Here is a 19933-nt window from a genome sequence, read left to right as displayed (position 1 = left end):
TATCTAACTTCTGGAACGACTGTTGTAGGTCTTGGATGAATTTCATTCGGTATTAATGATGACAATATTTATTCCTTCAGTGTAATTCATTGACTGTTTTGTTTGTCTCAACCAGAACAATGAAACACAGTTCAGTTCTGCCTTTGCTGCTTCTTCTGGGGACGCGTTCGGCTTACACCTATCGTAAGTAAGATCTGGCTATATTTGTTACACATTAAAGTCGCCCATGACCTGGCTAGAGCTGCTTCAAGTGCTACATTTAGAAACAATAAGAGATGTAGAAAGAGTTTTGAAAGAGTGCAGTTTGAGGAGATGAGATTTCAGTCTTAAAAAGTGTAGAGTTTCTGCTCTCCTGATGTCACAGGGGAGCTCATTCCACCATTCTGGAGCCAATACAGCTAACAGTTGTGATTATGTTGAATGATAGCTGGGCCCTCTTCGTTATGAAGGAAGCTGATTGGCAGTAGCAAAGCGTAGTGGACGGGCTGGGAAATAGGGTTTGACTATGTGCTGGATGTAGTATGGGCCTGAGCCATTCAACACACGGTAGGCAAGTACCAGTGTCTTGAATCAGATCCGAGCAGCCAGTGGGAGCCAGTGCAGGGTGGAGGAAGTAGGTTGGTGGCAGGCTGCTGCCTGGATGAGTCGCAGTGGTTTAGTAATTAGATGAGATGAGCCTGGCACAGACTGCGTCGCCTCCAAGGTGAGTAATGGACGTATTCTCCTGATGTTGTGGAGAATGAATCTGCAGGAGCAGGTTGTTGCAGCCATGTTGGCAGCAAAGGACAGCTGGTCATCAAGTGTCACATCCAGGTTCCTTGCACTACGAGTCAGGGACACCACAGAGTTCTCAATGGTGATGGAGGTCACGGATGGGAGATGCTTTCCCTGGAAGGAAGAGCAGCTGAGTCTTGTTGATGTTGAGCTTCAGGTGGTGTGCAGGCATGCAGACAGATTTGTGCTGCCACCTGGGTTCCATAAGCTGACCTGACCGATGGTTTGTTACACAGAACAATCCGAGAAGCCGTCAATGGAAAGTGAAAAGGGTAGGCACTTTCAAAAAAGTCCTGGCAGGTGATTGGATGAACCATCTGGTAATTAATCTCTTGCGGAAATCAGACGAGAGAAGAGCAAAAACATCTTTTATCCCACAGCTGGGATATTTGCAGGATTACAGCAGTAGAGTGGATAGTGCACGAACAAGAGACTTAAGTAAAAAAACAATCAGGTATATTGTCGGACAATAAGTAATCAGACACTAAAGGTATAATAAATGTATAATAAAGTAAAAAAGCTAAAAAACAACAACAACTAAAATATGGTATAATCAGACTGATTGGTTGGGTTCATATTATTGCACCTATGAGGCAGTAAAGATTAAGTGTTGATGTTGCACATTTATATTTTACAGTGGATACATTGGATTGATATTGCACATGAATGAATAAATGAATGAGGAATTTGTCAGTTCTTGGTAAGTGCGCTCTACTGGGAGCAGGGTTGGTTGTGCAGTCTGACAGCGGCAGGAAGGAAGGGCCTGTGGTATCTGTCCGCCACACACAGCTTTTCCATTAAGGAAAGCCTTCAGTGCCGTTCTTTGCTCTCCTTTCAATGAAGAAATGCTCACCAGTTCTGATACAACTGATGCTATTGCAGCATCCACGCTAACCTCTTTAGGCCGCCATTGTTGTTTTGAACAGTCGCCTCTCTGTGTCGTCTCACACACATCTATGCCACGGCCATAGCTCCTCGCAAGACGCTAATTGGTCTGGACACTGGGTTGCTGGACACAAACACATTACTTGAAGCATGTTAACATGAATATTTGTGTGATATGTGATCCCGTGATTCTCGTGGCATTACAAGAATCCGGCTGCCCTGCAAGGTAATGGTTTCAGACCTTGGAAAATAAATAATTTAAGTTGAGTGTCATCTGCATAGCTAAGACAGGAAAAGCCATAGGAGTGAATAACAGAGCCAAGTGACTAGTTTTAAAGATCCTAAAGGATCCTAATTGACTTTCCATTGACATTGTTTTTGTGCTGAGTGACATAAAGAAAACGGACAATTCATGTCCCCCGTACAAGAAATGAATATATTGCATTTCGTTTCTATTTCACGACCTGCCAAGATACAGGGTTGATTCATCAGGTGGACTCAAACACTACATGATCATGTTGATCTGTAACTGTTGGATGTGTCAATAAGTGGCCAATAAAAAAAGGTTATTGCAGGTTTGGTCATTTTCAAACATTTTTCCATCAAATATTTTAATGTGTATTTCCACCGTTTCATTCCCAGAAAATGTGGCCTTGCGTGGAAAAGCAACCCAGTCACATCGTAATCCAGACCTTTATTCATCTGCTTACAATGCTATCGATGGAAATCGTGAATCTAACTACTTGGCTGGATCATGCAGCCACACTGTTGAACAGACCATCCCCTGGTGGAGAGTGGACCTGCTGGAGTCCTACATCGTCACCTCCATCATCGTCACCAACAGAGTGGACTGCTGCGAGGACAGGATCAACGGGGCAGAGATTTACGTAGGCAACTCTTTAAACAACGGTGCCGCAAACCCAGTGTGAGTGAACGTAATGACTACTTAAATGCAATGTTTCTTTTACAATACAAGGAAATTGTTTAGTAGAGGTAAGCCACCCAAATCCTGCAACAGCTCATCTTATGATCTATTACTTTATATTGCTGTATACCTGTCAAGCACCCCACCTATAAAACGAATGAATGCTTCCTCTCTCTCTTTTAGGGTTGGTGTGATTTCTCATATCCCAGCAGGCAGGTCTTTAAAAATCACTTTTACCAGACCTGTGGAGGGACGTTATGTGACTGTGGTGCTACCTGGTCCAAAAAGAATTCTTACACTCTGTGAAGTGGAAGTCTACGGGTACTGTGCTCCAACTGGTGAGAACTGAACATGAGGCTGAAGCCACACAAGATGTGATCTTCTATGTGATGCCACCGCCTCATTTTCTATTCAGCCGAGGTCACACCAGAGTTTGAACTGCATTCCTTTGAATTAAGAAAATAGATGCACACAACACTTCCTGTCACTAATAAATCTCTTCTTTGCAAAGTTGTATTTAATTGAGCGAAATTGAGTCTTAACTCTAACATGTAATATAGTGAAACTCACCAGTCCACCAATTTTCATTCAGAAAAGTTAAGATTTGCAAATTTGTCATACTGTGGATACTGACACAATTGAACATTGACACAATTACTACTGCTAGCTGCTGGTGCATCCTGTACGTTTTGCAGTGCTCATCCAAATTAAAAACAGGCATCTTTCCAACTCTCCATGACTTTTCCATGTGTTACTGCTGTATCTTCTGGAAAGCTGGAAAATGGCAACAATGTGCTAATAGTGAATTTTAGTTTCAAGACATACATAGACTTTGTTCTGCACAAAGCGTCAAGTAAAAGTAATGATCAGTTCTGTTGTTTGCAAATGTGTTCTTAATGCAGGAGAGAACTTGGCAATCCAAGGAAAAGCCACACAGTCGTCACTGCATGCTGCAGGCATGGCATATTATGCCATCGATGGGAATCGTGCCACCAACTGGAACCAGGCTTCTTGTACTTACACAAATCAAGACTTTAACCCCTGGTGGCGAGTGGACCTGGGCAAAACCCATAAAGTGTTTTCTGTCAACATAACCAACTACATAGATCCTAAATTACAACTTGTTGGGGCTGAGATCAGAATTGGAAATTCTCTTGAAAACAGTGGCAACAGCAATCCCAGGTAATTTAATGTCCATCAACTGAAATGCTACTATAACTAGAAGTTTGTGATTAATGGATATCTATCATTGGGTTTGTTTGTAAACACATCAATCCTCAAAACAAGTACTAAAGAATGAAGGTTTGTCATAACTTAGCAGTATATGTTTATCAAATTATTTAGTATCTTTTCGAGTTTGTTCGGGTTTCAAATGATCATTCGGTGAGTTAACAAAGTAATTTCTTCCTCTGCTAGGTGTGCTGTGATCTCAAGAATCTCTCCAGGTTTCACTGAAAACTTCCAGTGTAACGGGATGGATGGTCGGTACGTCAACATCGTCATTCCTGGAAGAAGCGAGTACCTGAGCCTGTGTGAGGTGGAGGTGTACGGCTCCAGACTGGATTAGGTACATGATGAATCAACACCTCAGTTCCAACAAACAAACTCAACATTATCACCTTAACGAAGGAAGGATTCACTTCAGGGTGGTTGTATTAGACTGCATTAGTTTTAGTTCGGTATACCAAATTAAAAAAGGCAACTGTTTGGATCTTCAAAGGTACCAGACAAAAACACAAGATGAGATTCAAACTACCTGTCCCAAAGTGTAGAGAACCATCCTATTATCAAATTTTAAATTCTGTTCTAACAACTGAGCGGGAAAAAAGATTTGATCGAAAACAATGCTTAAATAATCGGCAGACATTTTGGCGTTTCATAGGGGAAAAAGTAAAGGTGTTACATATAATACTAAAGCTATACTATGCACGAATAAATACTCATAAAAATTGATCGTTCTCAATCATCACTTACGACCCACTAGAAGTGTGGCGGTGTCTGTATCTGCAGAGACTCTGTCCTCTGCCTGTATTTCCTCTTCTTCTTATAGTGCAGTAACCGTGCAAAACATGCCTGTTCGCAACGGGCCGAATGCTTGGCCTTTGCTATCTCAGAAGAAAAGCTCCTAAAAAACAACACTCGACACTGCGCTTCTTTAGGTCCTCAGGAATACAACAGCCATGACAGTTGCGTCACACACCGAGTCACGACTATACTCAGAAACACAGATAAAACACACCAGCCATACCTGTATAATAACAATAATAATAATATGTATATTTGTATTGCATTTAACCTACAGTGACAATAATGTTGTATATGTAGGCCTACGTATGATTTTGTATGAACTTTGTACTTTTGTATTTGTTTGCATCATGATCTGTTTTTTAAAACTGTCGCAGATTAATTTGACTGAAGTGAAGATTTCAATTTCTAATTCTGAACTTGTCTTTGTTCTCTCACTGCCAGCGGATGAATATTCACCTTTCATGGAATAAATTAAAGCATAAAAAAAGCCTTCATTTGTTTCTTTTTCTTTTTTTGTTTTCATTGTACCTGTATTCATTCCACATTGAACCTTTTGTATTATCTCCTATTGAGCTTCAGATGTGCTGGGAGGTGTATTTTTAGAAGTACATTAGAAGTAGTTTGTGTGGAGCAACGTGTTTTGATTTGGTGATACGTAAAACTCCACTTAGAAAGCATACGACATAAGAACAAGGCTAAGTTTGAACTTTAGGAACCAGATGATGAAGCAGGACTCACTCACTTAGAGGCCTGTCTTGTGTCAATCAGTACAAATAGTGTATATTCCCAAACTCCCAAACAAAGTTACAGTTATTGAAATGACCTCAAAACTATTTTCACACAATGAACCATGGGTTTTGGGACACTTGGGAATCAAGTGCCCTGCTTTGCACAGTTAGTAATCATCCTTTGCCCTTTGTTTTAGGAAATTACTGAGCCTTTAAGAAAAAGAAACGATAATTTAGTTAAGATTTACATCTTTAATATCAACCTAAGGGTGTTTGTGCCTTAGTGTCACAGACTGGACTGATTTACCTCATGAAGAAATGAGTCTGGTGATCTTTATCTTTATAATCCACTTCAGAGAAGAAGAGACGGTGTAAACCTGCTCTCCCTCCTAGACTTGGATGGACGGACAAACTCTCTGCAGCCAGGAAGAGTCTGATATCAGCTGACATACAAGCGACTCCTACTCTCTCTTATGTGCATCATTTGAATCTGTCACAGCTGAACAAGCTCACAGCACGGAAAAACAAAGAAAGCAGGATAGTGTCGCCACAGGATGGCGCCCTCTTGACTCTCACACAGACACAGTAAATGCAACATGCTTTTATTCTTGCAATGTGTGAAGTACATAAGAAGAGCAATATGCTGTACAAATATTTTCAGGTTACATTATGACATTAGTTGAATCGGTACATGCACTTTTATTATGTGTCTTCCTTTTATAGGCTCCGATGTGTTTTGAAAAATGTGTAACATTAGAGAATATATTTATTTTGCTGATACGCTGACAGGTGGATCACACAAGACACAACTTCCCGGTGTGATATAACGTGTGCGCGTTGCATTCTGAGGAATGTAACATTGAAGTGTGAAAGCACAAGAGAAGAAGAGATAAGGCCCGTTATAATATGTGATAATAAAACTAGAGAAGCATTGAAAATGTGTTTGATTTCTGTACACACCGATGATGATTGACATGGATGAATATGAAAACTGATCGACCATGAACGGATTGGCTAAATTAACATGGTTGGAGATGTCTGCCTTCTCTCTAATATACTGGAACTAGATGGCACTCGGCTTGTGGTGCTCAAGCCCCAAAAAGTACATCTGAAAAACTCAGCAGTTTCTGTCTGTTTCCGGACACGGTTGGCGGGTGTAGTTTGGTAAAAAGAAAATTGTTCCTAAACAAAACTGGTCTGAGGATTATCTTGAGTAACCGATCATGATTTCTAGAAAAGAGACATCGGTGTCTAGTTTTTTAAATGTATAATTTTGGCGCTTTGAGCACCACAAGCCGAGTGTCATCTAGTTCTGTTACATTCAAGTGAAGGCAGACATCTCTACGGCCCATATGTCCAAAACTCTGTGGTGAACTGTCCCTTTAAGCTATGATCGCACCATGAGACTCAGATGAACATCACCAATGTAAAATGTCATTGTTTTACATTATGAGCCTTCACAGATCTAATCCAGTCTGGACCCGTACACCTCCACCTCACACAGGGTCAGGTACTCGCTTCTTCCGGGAATGGCAACGTTAATGTAGCGACCGTCCATCCCGTTACACTGGAAGTTTTCGGTGAAACCTCCAGGGATGCTTGAGATCACAGCACACCTAGCGGTAGAAGAAATAACTTTATCTCACCGAATGATCATTTTCATACTCCAATAAATTAATTTGAGAAATACAAGTCACTGCTACGTTTTGAAAAAAGAAACTCAATGACAAATATCCATTAATCCCAAACTTTTAGTTATATTGAGGATTGTAAACTATACCTGGAATTGTTGTTGCCATTGTTTTCAAGCGAATCTCCAATGAGGATCTCAGCTCCATTAAGTCGTTGTGGCAAAGAATCTATAACGTTGGTTATGTTGACAGAAAACACTTTATGGGTTTTGCCGAGGTCCAGTCGCCACCAGGGGTTAAAGTCGGCCTTTGTATGAGTACAAGAAGCCTGGTTCCAGTAGCTGGCATGATTCCCATCCATGGCGTTATTTGCGACACCTATAGAATACAGTGACGACTGTGTGGCTTTTCCTTGAAGTGCCAGGTTCTCTCCTGCAAACAAAACTTAAGCTTAAGCTTAAGTTCAGTCAAGTTCAGTCAATTTGCAAACAGCGCTGATATAGTTGTTCAACGTGAGGCTTTCTGCAGAACAAAGTTGCCTCAATCTATAAATATCTTGAAACTGATGTTCACAACTATTTGCACAGTGTTGCCATTTTCCAGCTTTCCAGAAGAAACAGCAGTAAAAGATGGAGAAGTCATGGAAAGTTGTGACGATGCCTGTTGTTTATTTGGATCGGCACTGCAAAACTTGAAGGACGCACCAGCAGCTAGCAGCAGTAAATGTTTCAATTGTATTGTATTTATGACGAATTTGCTAATCTTAACTTTTCAGAAAATGTTTCTTCTTATAATTTTCCAATTAAGATCGCCTATGAATACTTTTTAAGATGCTTATTCATTTTAAAACCAAATTGGCTGGCTGGTGAGTTTCACTATATTAAATGTTAGTGTTAAGACATATTTCCCTCAAATATATACAACTTTGCAAAAAAGAAGAGATTTATTAGTCACAGGAAGTGCATGCATCTGTTTTCTTCATTCAAAGGAATTCAGTTCAAACTCTGGTGTGACCTCGGCTGAATAGAAAATGAGGCGGTGGCATCACATAGAAAATCACATCTTGTGTGGCTTCAGCCTCATGTTCAGTTCTCACCAGTTGGAGCACGGTACCCGTAGACTTCCACTTCACAGAGTGTAAGAATTCTTTTTGTACCAGGTAGCAGCACAGTCACATAACGTCCCTCCACAGGTCTGGTAAAAGTGATATTTAAAGAGCTGCCTGCTGGGATATGAGAAATCACACCAACCCTAAAAGAGAGAGAGGAAGCATTCATTCGTTTTATAGGTGGGGTGCTTGACAGGTATACAGCAATATAAAGTAATAAATAATACAAACACTTAACCTGCTGGAGAAAGAGTTGAGACGGTATTTCACACAGCACATGCCACATGTTCAATGAGTGTTGCTATCATTTAGTGATGGACTAGATAACAGACCATACGATGAGCTGTTAACATCTGCTAAACAATTTCCTTAGTGAAACCCTGTATTTAGGAAGTCCTTCAGCATCATGAAGGACTCCTCTCACCCTGTTTTTGACCCGCTGCCTTCAGGGAGACGGCTGAGGAGTATCAAGTCACCCCCAGGTTCAAAATCAGCTTTTCTTCCACAGCTGTTTGTGTCCTGAACTTTCACACGTGAGGCACACAGAAAAATAATGGGCTGCTTTCCAGCAGACCAAGAAAAAATGCTAGAAGTCCGGATGAATGTTAAAGACTTCGAATGCACAGTGATGTCTGCTTTAGAAAGCAGGGTGATGGCGTGCTTGATAGTTACTGCTCCTATTGTTCTATGCTGGTTGTTATTGCTTTGTCTTAATTCATAGAATACTATATTTCATTCCTGCTTTTTGTTTTGCATGACCTGTAAGGAGAGGAATGACAATAAACTCAAACTTGACTTGAAACTTGATTACGTTCACTCACACTGGGTTTGCGGCACCGTTGTCTCGTAAAGAGTTGCCGATGTGAATCTCTGCCCCGTTGATCCTGTCCTCGCAGCAGTCCACTCTGTTGGTGACGATGACGAAGGTGACGATGTAGGACTCCAGCAGGTCCACTCTCCACCAGGGGTTGGTCTGTTTAACAGTGTGGCTGCAGGATCCAGCATCGTATTTAGATTCACGATTTCCATCGATAGCATTGTAAGCAGATGAATAAAAGTTTGGATCACGATTTGACTGGGTCGCTTTTCCACGCAAGGCCACATTTTCTGTTAATGAGATAGTGGAAATACACGTTAAAATAATTGATGGAGAACTGTTTGAAAATGACCAAACCTGCAATAACCTTTTCTTTGGCCAAAACACATTTTTGAGTGAAGAGAGACTTTAATGTTATAGAACAAAGATATCACATAAATAGCCGGATCATACTTACGATAGGTGTAAGCCGAGTACGTCCCCAGGAGGAGCAGCAAAGGCAGAACTGAACTGTGTTTCATTGTTCTGGTTGAGACATGCAAGAGAGTCAACAACAGAATTAAACTGAAGGAATAAACATATTCTTTAATACTGGTTGAAATTTACAACAATCTTTGTTCCAGATGTTCGATATCCAAAGTGCACAAACTGAATCAACTGTTATCAGAAGAATAACTGGTGGCAAAGAAGAAACTGTATTTAAAAGCATCATAATTCAACTTTAACATACCTTGACTTGCAGAATTGACTCAGAAGAAGACGAGGAGCCGCTGTTTATGTTATGTTGGTGAATTTGATTGAATGTGGACCACACAGGGATATTTATGTGCACCTCTTATCGTGGCACATTCTGTTGTTCATTGATGATTTACCACAGATGACTTGTCTTTGTCCTTGTATGTAGATAAGGCTCATTTCGGCTATTAGGCAGATCAGGGATCCGGAGCTTTTAACGATATTAAAGTGTGATTTAAAAAACTTGAGCTTAGCTAAAAACCCACATTACAGTTGTAATGATAATTTTTTACGTAGTATATATTTCTACTCAGTATATATTCATGCATAAGTAATTTTGCTCTGAACTTTGTTGAACTTCACCGTGTCTCTGTTGTGCAGAAGAAGAGTTCTCCCTTGCCTGTTCACATAGATAACTAACTGTGTTGTATGAGAATGTTCCAGCACCAAGGCCTTTGGGCCGCTTGTTTTGGTTGCTGGCTGTTTGTTTTTCATTGTTGTTCCTATCAGTCTGAGACCAAAATGTCTGTAACATTGGCCATCTTCCCCCACCTTCGCTCATTCTGTATAAAGAAAGCTTGTTCACTTTTTTCGAGGTTCTTCCTCACTGAGACTGTACGCATTCTGTTGGGATGATTGAACCTTCTCTGCGCAGAGAATAAATACTTAAAAGACAACCTGGTTTTTGGTATTATGTATTTCAGCATTAAAAGACTCACGCAAAGCGGGTATAGGAATATTTTCCAAATTACAGTAAATACTATTCCAGCACCGAGAGGTTAAAGGGTTTTAAAGAATAAGGCGGGGCAAATGTCAAATTTCCCTTTTAGTCCAGGCGATATGTGAAATTGTTCTTCACTTTTTCCTTAAAGCATGGAACTTGGTACACTTGTACAGTTTGGGGCACTAACTGTTTTCATGTCACAGTTTGATGTTTGCCTTCTCTCGAATATAAAGGCAATATATGGCACTCGGATTGTGCTGCTCAAATAAGCAGAAAATCCAATGAAAAGACCAAAATCAATAATCGTACTATTAAGTATTGTCTTTGTCATCAAAGCTTAATATACTTTATTCCTCTGTGTCTTAGTCTTCCAAAAATTATCAAACAGCCACATTGTTGCACTGATTAACAAGTTTCTTCATTATCATGAACACAAACACTGTAGTTTAGTTAGAAAAGCCCATCATCAACTGAAAGGATGGGGTACTTCAAACTACATTTTGACAAAATCTGGTTACAGGTTACATCACAAGATTAGTTAAATGTTGACTGCAACAATCTAAACATGCACTTTTATCATGCGTCTTCCTTTTATAGGCAACCTTTTGTTTTTAAAAAATGTGTCACGCGTACTTGCTGTTTACTGTAAATTCACGAATAAATCAGTTTGTACTTCCTGGTCAGATAAACACAGAGATGAAACAGTCAAATTAGAGAACATTCATGTTTGTAATTCACACGCAAGGTGGATGATATGAGACACAACTTCCTGGTTTGATTAGATAAGCATTATCAGGGATGTAATATCGATGCTGTAAAGGCAAACAAACAATGGTGTGAAAGGAAGGGAGAATAGGTCAATAATAATTGTCCAGAAATCCAATGAAAAGACAAAAAATGAACGATGAATTGATCCTAATAAGTATTGTCTTTGTAACCGATATATCTTATTCCTCTGTACAATACAGCTCCATTGTCCAAAAACTATTAAAAACACATCAATGAGCCACACTGTTGCACTGACTGACATTACCATGAACACAAACACTCTGCTTTTGAAAAGCACAGTATCAGCAGAAAGAATGTGGGTCTTAAAACTAGATTTTCATGAAGGAAAAGCTCCTCAAGATATGAAGCAATTTAAAAATTCATTTTAGTAAGTAGTAATTAGTTTCAATGGAGTCATTTACTAAATCAGATTCCACCATTGAAATCCACTTCTTATATGCAGTATGTATATATATATATATATATATATATAAGTAAACATACTTAATATTATTATATTACAGTTCTGCTACGCACTGTTGCTTTAATTATTACAAGTTGCTTTGGGTTGTATTATCAAAGAGGGAAGAAGCACATTGCGCAAAAAAATAAGTAAATCTGCAACTAAGCATTTTCAGCATTAACGGTCAAATCCTTCAGGTCAAAAGGACATAGAAAAAGGCTGACAACAGCTATTTTCTTCACATGGAAGTTAAAGAGCACATTGGGAAAGACCTCTCCAAAACCACACAAACACCTTTAAAGTAGGCAGAGGTCGTGAAGGATGTCCAGTAAGCAATGATAGAAAAAGTACTCATACGAGTTACTTCAGTAAAAGTAACAACACGACTCTGTGAAGAACACTCTGTTACAAGTAAAAGTCTTGCTTTTCATACAAATTAAGTGGAGTCAAAAGTGCAATATTTCCCTCTGAGGAGTAGTGTAGTAGAAGTATAAAGTAGTATAAAATGGGGAAAAATCATGTAAAGTACCTCAAAAATTTTAAGATCAGTACAAAGTCTTGAACCAATATCATCGGTAATGAATTGATGTGTGTGATCTTTGGTACACTTCTGTAGATGCACTTCTGAAATTGAGTCACGAGTTTCGGGAAGGGAAATACATGTGCATGGGAGTAAACCGATGGCATGTGATTGGATAAGAGTTGAAGATGAATATGATCTGATTTCTGATGATTGGTTGGATACGGTTTCACCGAGACGCATAGAAAGAGCACGGGAACTGTTTCGGTTTTAGGTGTTTGGAAGCTTTTGTCTTCTTCGTTGAATCATCCGACTGTTGGGGACTCCAGGTAACACTTTTCATTTCTTTATGCATCAGATCATCTTCCTGCATCAGTTTCAGAGTATCTTTAGCATGTCGATATGTACCTCTGGAGCACATGGAAGCAAATAATAGTTGTAATGGTTTTAACCATAATTGTGAAATGTAACTGAATATGAATGAGTTTCCCTCTGGATGAAGTTCTATCTAATCTTATTGTTGAAATGTAACACATTCAAGATTATTGTTGTAATCACTCCTCCAGAATTCCAATAGGACACATATTACACAAGTAATAATGAATAATAAGACGTGTCATTTAAAATAAATATGGTTTATAAATGATTCTCTCAACCAGAATAATGAAACTCAGCGTTTTGGTTCTCCTGCTCCTCCTGGAGACACGCTCAGCTTACACTTATGGTGAGTATGATCTGAGAGTATGTGTGACGTCTTTATTGTCAATCATCACCAGGAGGTGCACGTAGGTCTGTTTTGTAAGCAAGAAAAGTAACTAGTATATTTATAAAAATTAACTCTTTAACTGTCGGGAGTTTAGTTATTTCTCCAAAATCATTGGAGTTGTGGTGAAAGGAAGCAAGAATTTTTTTGGCTTAATTTTAGTTTTTTATATAGTTTTTATGTTTTTGAAATCGTACTTGTGTTCTTCATAAAAATGAATTTCCCTCCTCACATTAAACTGCATTGGCAGACCAACGTCCTCTTTTCTGCAAACTTGTCTGCAACAACTTCCTGCAGGATTTAGCAATGAGCAAAAAGTTGCCATGTGGCTCATCAGACTTAAGGAAACGCATGCAAAGAGACACAAACAAATCAACACATCTTTCCACCAATTCCACAACAATTAATCACAGAGAAACAAATTCATCAATTTGGCAACACATGCAAACACTACCAAATACACAAACGCACTATAGTTGACTACATAACAGTGAGCTAATGGTTTAAGTTTAAACCAAGAGTATATAATGTTGAAACACATGGTCTGTATCACACTAAGACATGGAGTAATACATTGTTAGACACAGATTTATGCTTAACAATTCACAAACGATCTTCCTTCATATCTCTTATGTGTTTTTCAACCGTCTCTCTCCCAGAGAACGTGGCGTTGCGTGGAAAGGCGACCCAGTCAGACCGTTGGCAGGACTCGTTTGGAGCTGCTTACAATGCTATTGATGGAAACCGTGAGGGTATTTACGCTTCGGGATCATGCAGCCACACTGACCAAGAGACCAACCCCTGGTGGAGAGTGGACCTGCTGGAGTCCTACATCGTCACCTCCGTCATCATCTCCAACAGAGTAGACTGCTGCGAGAACAGGCTCAACGGGGCAAAGATTCACATCGGCAACTCTTTAGAGAACAACGGTGCCGCAAACCCAGTGTAAGAAAATATATCCACAATCAAAAAAAACTTTTATTTTGCCTTTTGTCTTGTAAGTACGTCTGTGAATCATGCTAATTTTAACCTCCGGTAGGAACATTTGAAGAATGTTTCAATCTCTTTGTTGACATGGCTGGCAGGGGCGTTTCTAGGATTCAAAGAAAGGGGGGGCTTAGCCCCAAGGGGAGTGGCATGTTTGCACGCGGAGTGCGGGGCAATTTTTTTTGGGGCCCATTTGGGGCCGCGGATATCCATTGTTTCAGACAGTTCATAGATTGGTTCAATCAGAGAGAGTGTGATTTTGCTCTGTAGTTTTGCTTGCATTCAGTATATGATAACACAAGAGACAGAATTTGAGGGTCACAGTGAAATTTGACAACACAAATATGAACTTTTCTCAAATAAAGAATATCCGCGTCACTCCCAAATCCTAATTCTTAAAGGGACCGCACACAATGGATGGAGAATGGACCTGACAGTGTCAACTTTATGTCGTTAAGTATGATGACAGGCTGTTGGATTGTAATTTGAAGGGGGAGAAAACATACAAACCAGAACGCACGCACATATGTAGCATGTTAGAGCTATAAATAACTTGTCCATGTGAGAAACAATAGTTTAATGACATCACCAAAATAAAAATATTTATTTTTCTTTTTTTTTTAAAGCCAATAATGCCAAATTATTTGGGGGGGCTAAAGAACATTTGAGGGGGGCTTCAGCCCCCCTAAAATAGGCCTAACGACGCCCCTGATGGCCGGGCTGGTTTTGCATGCTTTTCGTGCATGTTCATGTTAGTGCATGTGAGCGTGCCCCCACTGGCTGGTTCATGGTAACGCGGCAGTGTAGCGCCCACTTTCCGGTTCCCCCTCGCGTAAACACTGTTTGCGCTGTTAGCTGCAAGCTGCAGGCTCAGCTGTCGCCATGTGGAGGCGATAGATATGTGGCACCGTCAGATGTTATTTCCACAAATATGTACAGTATATAAATGTTAATTATTTTTCTAAGTATCATTATGCTAATATGTGAGGAGAATTCAACTTTCAAGAATGAAACAAGCTTGTTTCTTTCATCTTCATGTTAAAGGACTACAGGTATTATAAAATGTGATTCATGTGTTGTTTTCTCTCCCTCTCTCTGTTAGGGCTGGTAAAATTACTAGAACGGATCCAGGCGAATCAGTTACTCTGACTTTCACTGAACGTGTGGAGGGACGTTACGTGACTGTGGTTGTACCGGGTTCACAGAAATACCTCACACTCTGTGAAGTGGAAGTCTACGGGTACCGGGCCCCGACTGGTGAGCATTTGAGCTATTACATGAATTAGTATGCAGTGACATCGCATCTATAAACTGTGGTGTCAGCCAGTAGATAAAACATAAAATATGAAAACTGTTTTTATATTATTAATGTTATTCACATTGTATGCTTATACTACATTTGCATTAAAAATAATCATATTGTAGCGACCCTCGATAAGGAAAGCTACGAGATGTTATCTTGCTTGTTGCACTTTATGCACGCTACTGTGGGCCGCAGCCTACGCCAAACAACAGTCAACACTGCTACACGTTCTCTTAACATGCTCGACAAAGCGCTCCCGGTCATAGACGAACTCTACACAAGCTAGCAGGACAACAGCAAAAACATCCCACCTCACTCTCTCTGCCAATCCCAGGTACCCTCACTTGTGCCACCCATCCCCATAGGTAGCTAGGATGATTGACAGGTTCAACAGCTACACGTGTCATGAGACCTTCACTGACCTCCTGAACTCAGTAAATGCAATAACCATTACTCTTATCTCAAACAACTTCTGTCAACCTGTTATAACATAACATGACAGGTTAACATTACAAGTCACCCAGTCCGTTACACTACCCCCCCCCCCCCCCCCCCCCCCCCCCACACCTCAAAGTTCTTTGCAAAACAAAGTCTCTCAGGTGGCCAGGGGAAGTGTGGGGGGAAGGGGAAGTGGTTGAGAGGGAGTTGGGACCAAAGGCAGGGAATGGGGAGGGGGAGGGAGGGTCTGGGCCAGGGACACCAAGGGGGTCTGTGAAGGGGGTCATCTGTTTTTGTCCTATATTATGTCGGCAAATTCATTCACATTTTCTTGATGAGTCATTGGAGATATTAAATTGAACATTGCAAGAAAAACAAAAACAGCATCAGAAGTCACACATGTATGTGCATTTTCTTTTGCAGGAGAGAACCTGGCCCTCGGAGGAAAAGCCTCACAGTCGTCACTGTATGAGTTTGGCCCTGCATATAACGCCATAGATGGGAATCCTAGCAGCAAGTGGGAGCACGGCTCCTGCACTCACACAATGAACGACATCAACCCCTGGTGGCGACTGGATCTGCGCAAAACCCACAAAGTGTTTTCTGTCAAGATAACCACCCGAGTGGAAGACTCGGACCGACTCAATGGAGCCGAGATCCACATTGGAGATTCCCTTGACAACTTCGGCAACAACAACCCCAGGTAGTTTACAACCTGTTAGTTTAAAATGCATGGTTTCTTCACTTACATCTTGAGATACATTTGTATTTTCTTTACAGCTGCTCTTTGTTACAGACTGAAAGATCTCAGCTGCTACTGGATGGATTGCTGAGACATTTTGCTCAGACGTTAACTTCTAAAGTACCGATAGCAGAACCTCCAGACCTTATCAATACTCACTTTAGAACCGGGGACCATTTAGAACCAAGTTTCGGAGGGCACCTCTTATTACAATGGATGAAATGACTATGCATAGTGAAAGTGATTAATTCACTGATAACTGTCTGTTTTTAAAGGTGATAATATCTAAGTATTGATTTTACTTTGTTGTACTGCCCCCATGTGGCCAAAAAATGAAGTATTTTAGAAAGAAACCTCTGGTATCACAAAATAAACTTGAGACCATCACTTACAAAACATAATCGGCTTCGCTCCAAGCTACACCTCTGACCTAGCAAGCCCTTTACTTTACATTAGTAAAGTACATTTACATTACTGCTTTGTGCTCTTTGTTAAAGCGACAGAGACCAACCTTTTTTGAAGTCAACAACGTCATTTCTGTTTCTTCTGCCAGGTGTGCTGTGATCACAAGTATCCCATCAGGTGGTGTCGAAGAGTTCCAGTGTAATGGGATGGACGGTCGTTATGTCAACATATTCATCCCGAGAGAAGAGTTTCTGAGTCTGTGTGAGGTGGAGGTGTATGGCTCTCGCCTGGATTAGGGATGAAGAAGTTCACAATAATCAAAAAGCACTTCTTTTGTAAACTATGACAGTGATACCATTGTGAGATTTATTTATTGCACTACTTGGTGCGTAAGTTTAAATTTCTACTGCTGTTGAGTTGTTTTTTACCAAACCTTTTGTTTACTGTCACTACCTGCTGCATGATAAAACTGTCTGTCATCAACACTGAAATACAATTAAATCATTAACACGGCCTCCTGTTTTCCCTAAGTTTCAGTCCTGGGGGCAGACAGACTTGCAGGTTTGCCTTGGACCAGCCGCTAGATATGATGCTGTAGGCCTAGACTACTGGGGGACTTCATAGGATACACTGAGCTCCTCTCTGCTCTTCTCTACCTCCTTCTGTATGAATTTGTGTCCCATTAATGCACATTACTAACTTTGCTTCTTCGCCATGGATCGTGGTTACACCTGGGCAGTGGTCGTACCTCCTGCCATGGCCCTGCTGACGCCTACTGCTACTATCATTATTATTATTATTAGTCACATTTCTGTTACTATTACTGATACCATCAATGCTGATTTTATCATTAATACTGTATTATATCCACTGCTGCTGTTATTCTTTTTCCATCATCCTGCTTACTACTCTGATTATATGAGGCATTTACTGTATGTCATATGCATTGAATGTGTAACTGTTATTGGAGTGACTGTTGCTTCCCAATAAAAAAGTCACTACGGTTGCTGAAATGTTTGTTCTGACGCGTGCCATAAATAACGAAGTCCAGTTTCCAATATAGGCATTTTATTTCTCACATAAACAGAGTTCCACCACTTTCTCTTCAGTTATCCATTTTCTCCATAAATCAATAAATCATAACATTTACATTCGTTAAATGTGCACGGTCAAAAACTGTTTGCTTCTGCCTATTAGCAACAACCTGTGTCCAATGACCCCACGGATTATATTACCTGTGGCTGGATTCACACCGGCACTACGCCCCCATGTAGTGGGAGGTTGCACAAAAGCAAAAACAACAAAATGGCTCTTACACAGAGCATTTGAGATGTTGAAACAGAGAGACATTAAAGTGATGCTGGCAAAAAATTATAAGTTTCTGGGAATAAGCACATTGCGCAAAAAAATAAATAAATATGCAAATAAGCATTTTCAGCATTAAGGGATAGTATTGTTCAGGTCAAAAGCACATAGAAAAAGGCTGACAACAGCTATTTTCCCTCAGATGGCAGTTAAAGAGCACATTGGGAAAGACCTCTCCAAAACCACACAAACACCTTTAAAGTATCATACAGTGAAGTCTTGAGTAAGGAGCATCAGGCTGGACTGACCTCTTTGCTTCTCTGAACTGAAGTTGTTGGTTATATCTCCGTATTATACTTCACCAGTTTATGAAGTGCTGATTATTTATCCATTCTCAACCAATCCACCTGCTGTAATGGTCCATTTTAATCAAGCCATGGTCTGCAGAGGTCGTGAAGGATGTCCAGTAAGCAATGATAAAAAAAGTACTCATACGAGTTACTTCGGTAAAAGTAGCAACACCACTCTGTGAAAAACACTCTGTTACAAGTAAAAGTCTTGCATTCAAAATGTTACTTAAATATAAGAACTAAAGTACTAAAAGCAAATGTAATTAAAGTATCAAAAGTACACGTTAGGCAGAGTAGCCCCTTTGAGAGTGTTATATTATTATTATTATATAGAATATTATTACAGATAAGTAGTAGTTTAATACCTCAGCTGGTTGAGGTGGGGCTATTTTATTACTACATTATACACTGATGGATGGTTTAATCTATAATAATACATCATACTTCATCAATTGATCACGTTTTGATTGTGAAATCATAATCTGCAAAGTAACTTTAGTTTTCATACAAATTAAGTGGAGTCAAAAGTGCAATATTTCCCTCTGAGGAGTAGTGTAGTAGAAGTATAAAGTAGTATAAAATGGGAAAAAAATCATGTAAAGTACCTCAAAATTGTAAGAACAGTACAAAGTCTTGAACCAATATCATCGGTAATGAATTGATGTGTGTTGTTGTGGAAGTAGTGTACACAAGGAGATGTTTACAACGAATCCAAAGTGTGAGAGTTCATGGTTGACACCTTTGGCAGGTTGACTGATATTTGTCTGGTCTGGGCAAAGTTCTGTTTATCTTTTAACCATGTTCATACGTGGTGGGTATAACGCAACAGTTTATATGAGGTCTCGTACGGTTATTCTACAACAGTGTGATCTTTGGCACACTTCTGTAGATGTACTTCTGAAATTGAGTCACGAGTTTACGAGTTGTTTGTGGTTCAACCCACTGGTTTGATTGGTATAAAAGTAATCTGTGAAAAGTAATACATCGGATTTGTTTGGATTTGCTGAACTCGTATGTTGGCGTGTGCTTATTAAAACACTTCCCGCTGGGTTGCAACTTCAATTCGCCGTCTCTTCTCGTCATTTTGCCACAACATAATTGCCGCCCCAACGTGTGTTCGAGTCGAAGCCGAGGCATCTTCCACTTCTTCAGCCAACAGACAACCACGCTTAGAGGCCACGTATCAGGTAGGAGATTTTCATATCTCACCATAGCTTTATTTCTGTATGGCGTGATTCTCGCTTGTGTGATAGGGTGGGAGTGTCTGGGCTCCCCTCAACGGAATCCACGCTCTTTGGCGGAGGAAGAGAGAGGCAGATTGGTGTTAGCAGATAAAAGTTGAAATGTTGAAATGATTCAATTTGATCTCCAGCTGTAAAAAGAGAGCTCTCTGTAGAAGAGGCGTGCGCAGCACTGTGTTTCCTGGACGCCTGGATGTGGCCGTAAGCAAAAACTCGGAGCGCACCGTGAATCTCTCAAGCTCAAGAGACTGTTGTGCGCTGATGATAAGCGACTGTTGTGCGCTGATGATAAG

General features: G+C 40.2%; 2 protein-coding genes across 2 annotated transcripts in view; one reads left to right on the top strand and one right to left on the bottom strand.

The window, feature by feature from the left end:
- The first annotated feature begins 739 nt into the window (after positions 1–739).
- LOC116394327 (uncharacterized) overlaps positions 740–19933 on the top strand; it is a 26799-nt gene continuing 7605 nt past the window's right edge. The window contains exons 1-11 of the mRNA XM_031867355.1: positions 740–865; positions 1867–1885; positions 2302–2546; positions 3720–3766; positions 4001–4129; positions 12352–12435; positions 12766–12830; positions 13529–13814; positions 14959–15113; positions 16021–16300; positions 16893–17037. Coding sequence (XP_031723215.1) covers positions 740–865; positions 1867–1885; positions 2302–2546; positions 3720–3766; positions 4001–4129; positions 12352–12435; positions 12766–12830; positions 13529–13814; positions 14959–15113; positions 16021–16300; positions 16893–17037 — 1581 coding nt within the window. The remainder of the gene's footprint in view (positions 866–1866; positions 1886–2301; positions 2547–3719; positions 3767–4000; positions 4130–12351; positions 12436–12765; positions 12831–13528; positions 13815–14958; positions 15114–16020; positions 16301–16892; positions 17038–19933) is intronic.
- On the bottom strand, positions 6027–9683 carry LOC116394369 (uncharacterized). Its single transcript, XM_031867419.1, has 6 exons — positions 9627–9683; positions 9354–9421; positions 8901–9186; positions 8068–8222; positions 7121–7403; positions 6027–6956 (listed from the first exon to the last, which is right to left on the bottom strand). Exons 2-6 carry the CDS (start codon positions 9415–9417, stop codon positions 6806–6808), a joined length of 939 nt encoding a protein of 312 aa, XP_031723279.1. The 5' UTR covers positions 9418–9421; positions 9627–9683; the 3' UTR covers positions 6027–6805.

This window comes from Anarrhichthys ocellatus, unplaced genomic scaffold (assembly GCF_004355925.1).
Source record: "Anarrhichthys ocellatus isolate YVR2014 unplaced genomic scaffold, GSC_Weel_1.0 scaffold39, whole genome shotgun sequence".
Classification (NCBI taxonomy): domain Eukaryota; kingdom Metazoa; phylum Chordata; class Actinopteri; order Perciformes; family Anarhichadidae; genus Anarrhichthys; species Anarrhichthys ocellatus.
Note: the sequence above shows the minus strand (reverse complement) of the source record. Positions and strands in the feature narration are given on the sequence as shown.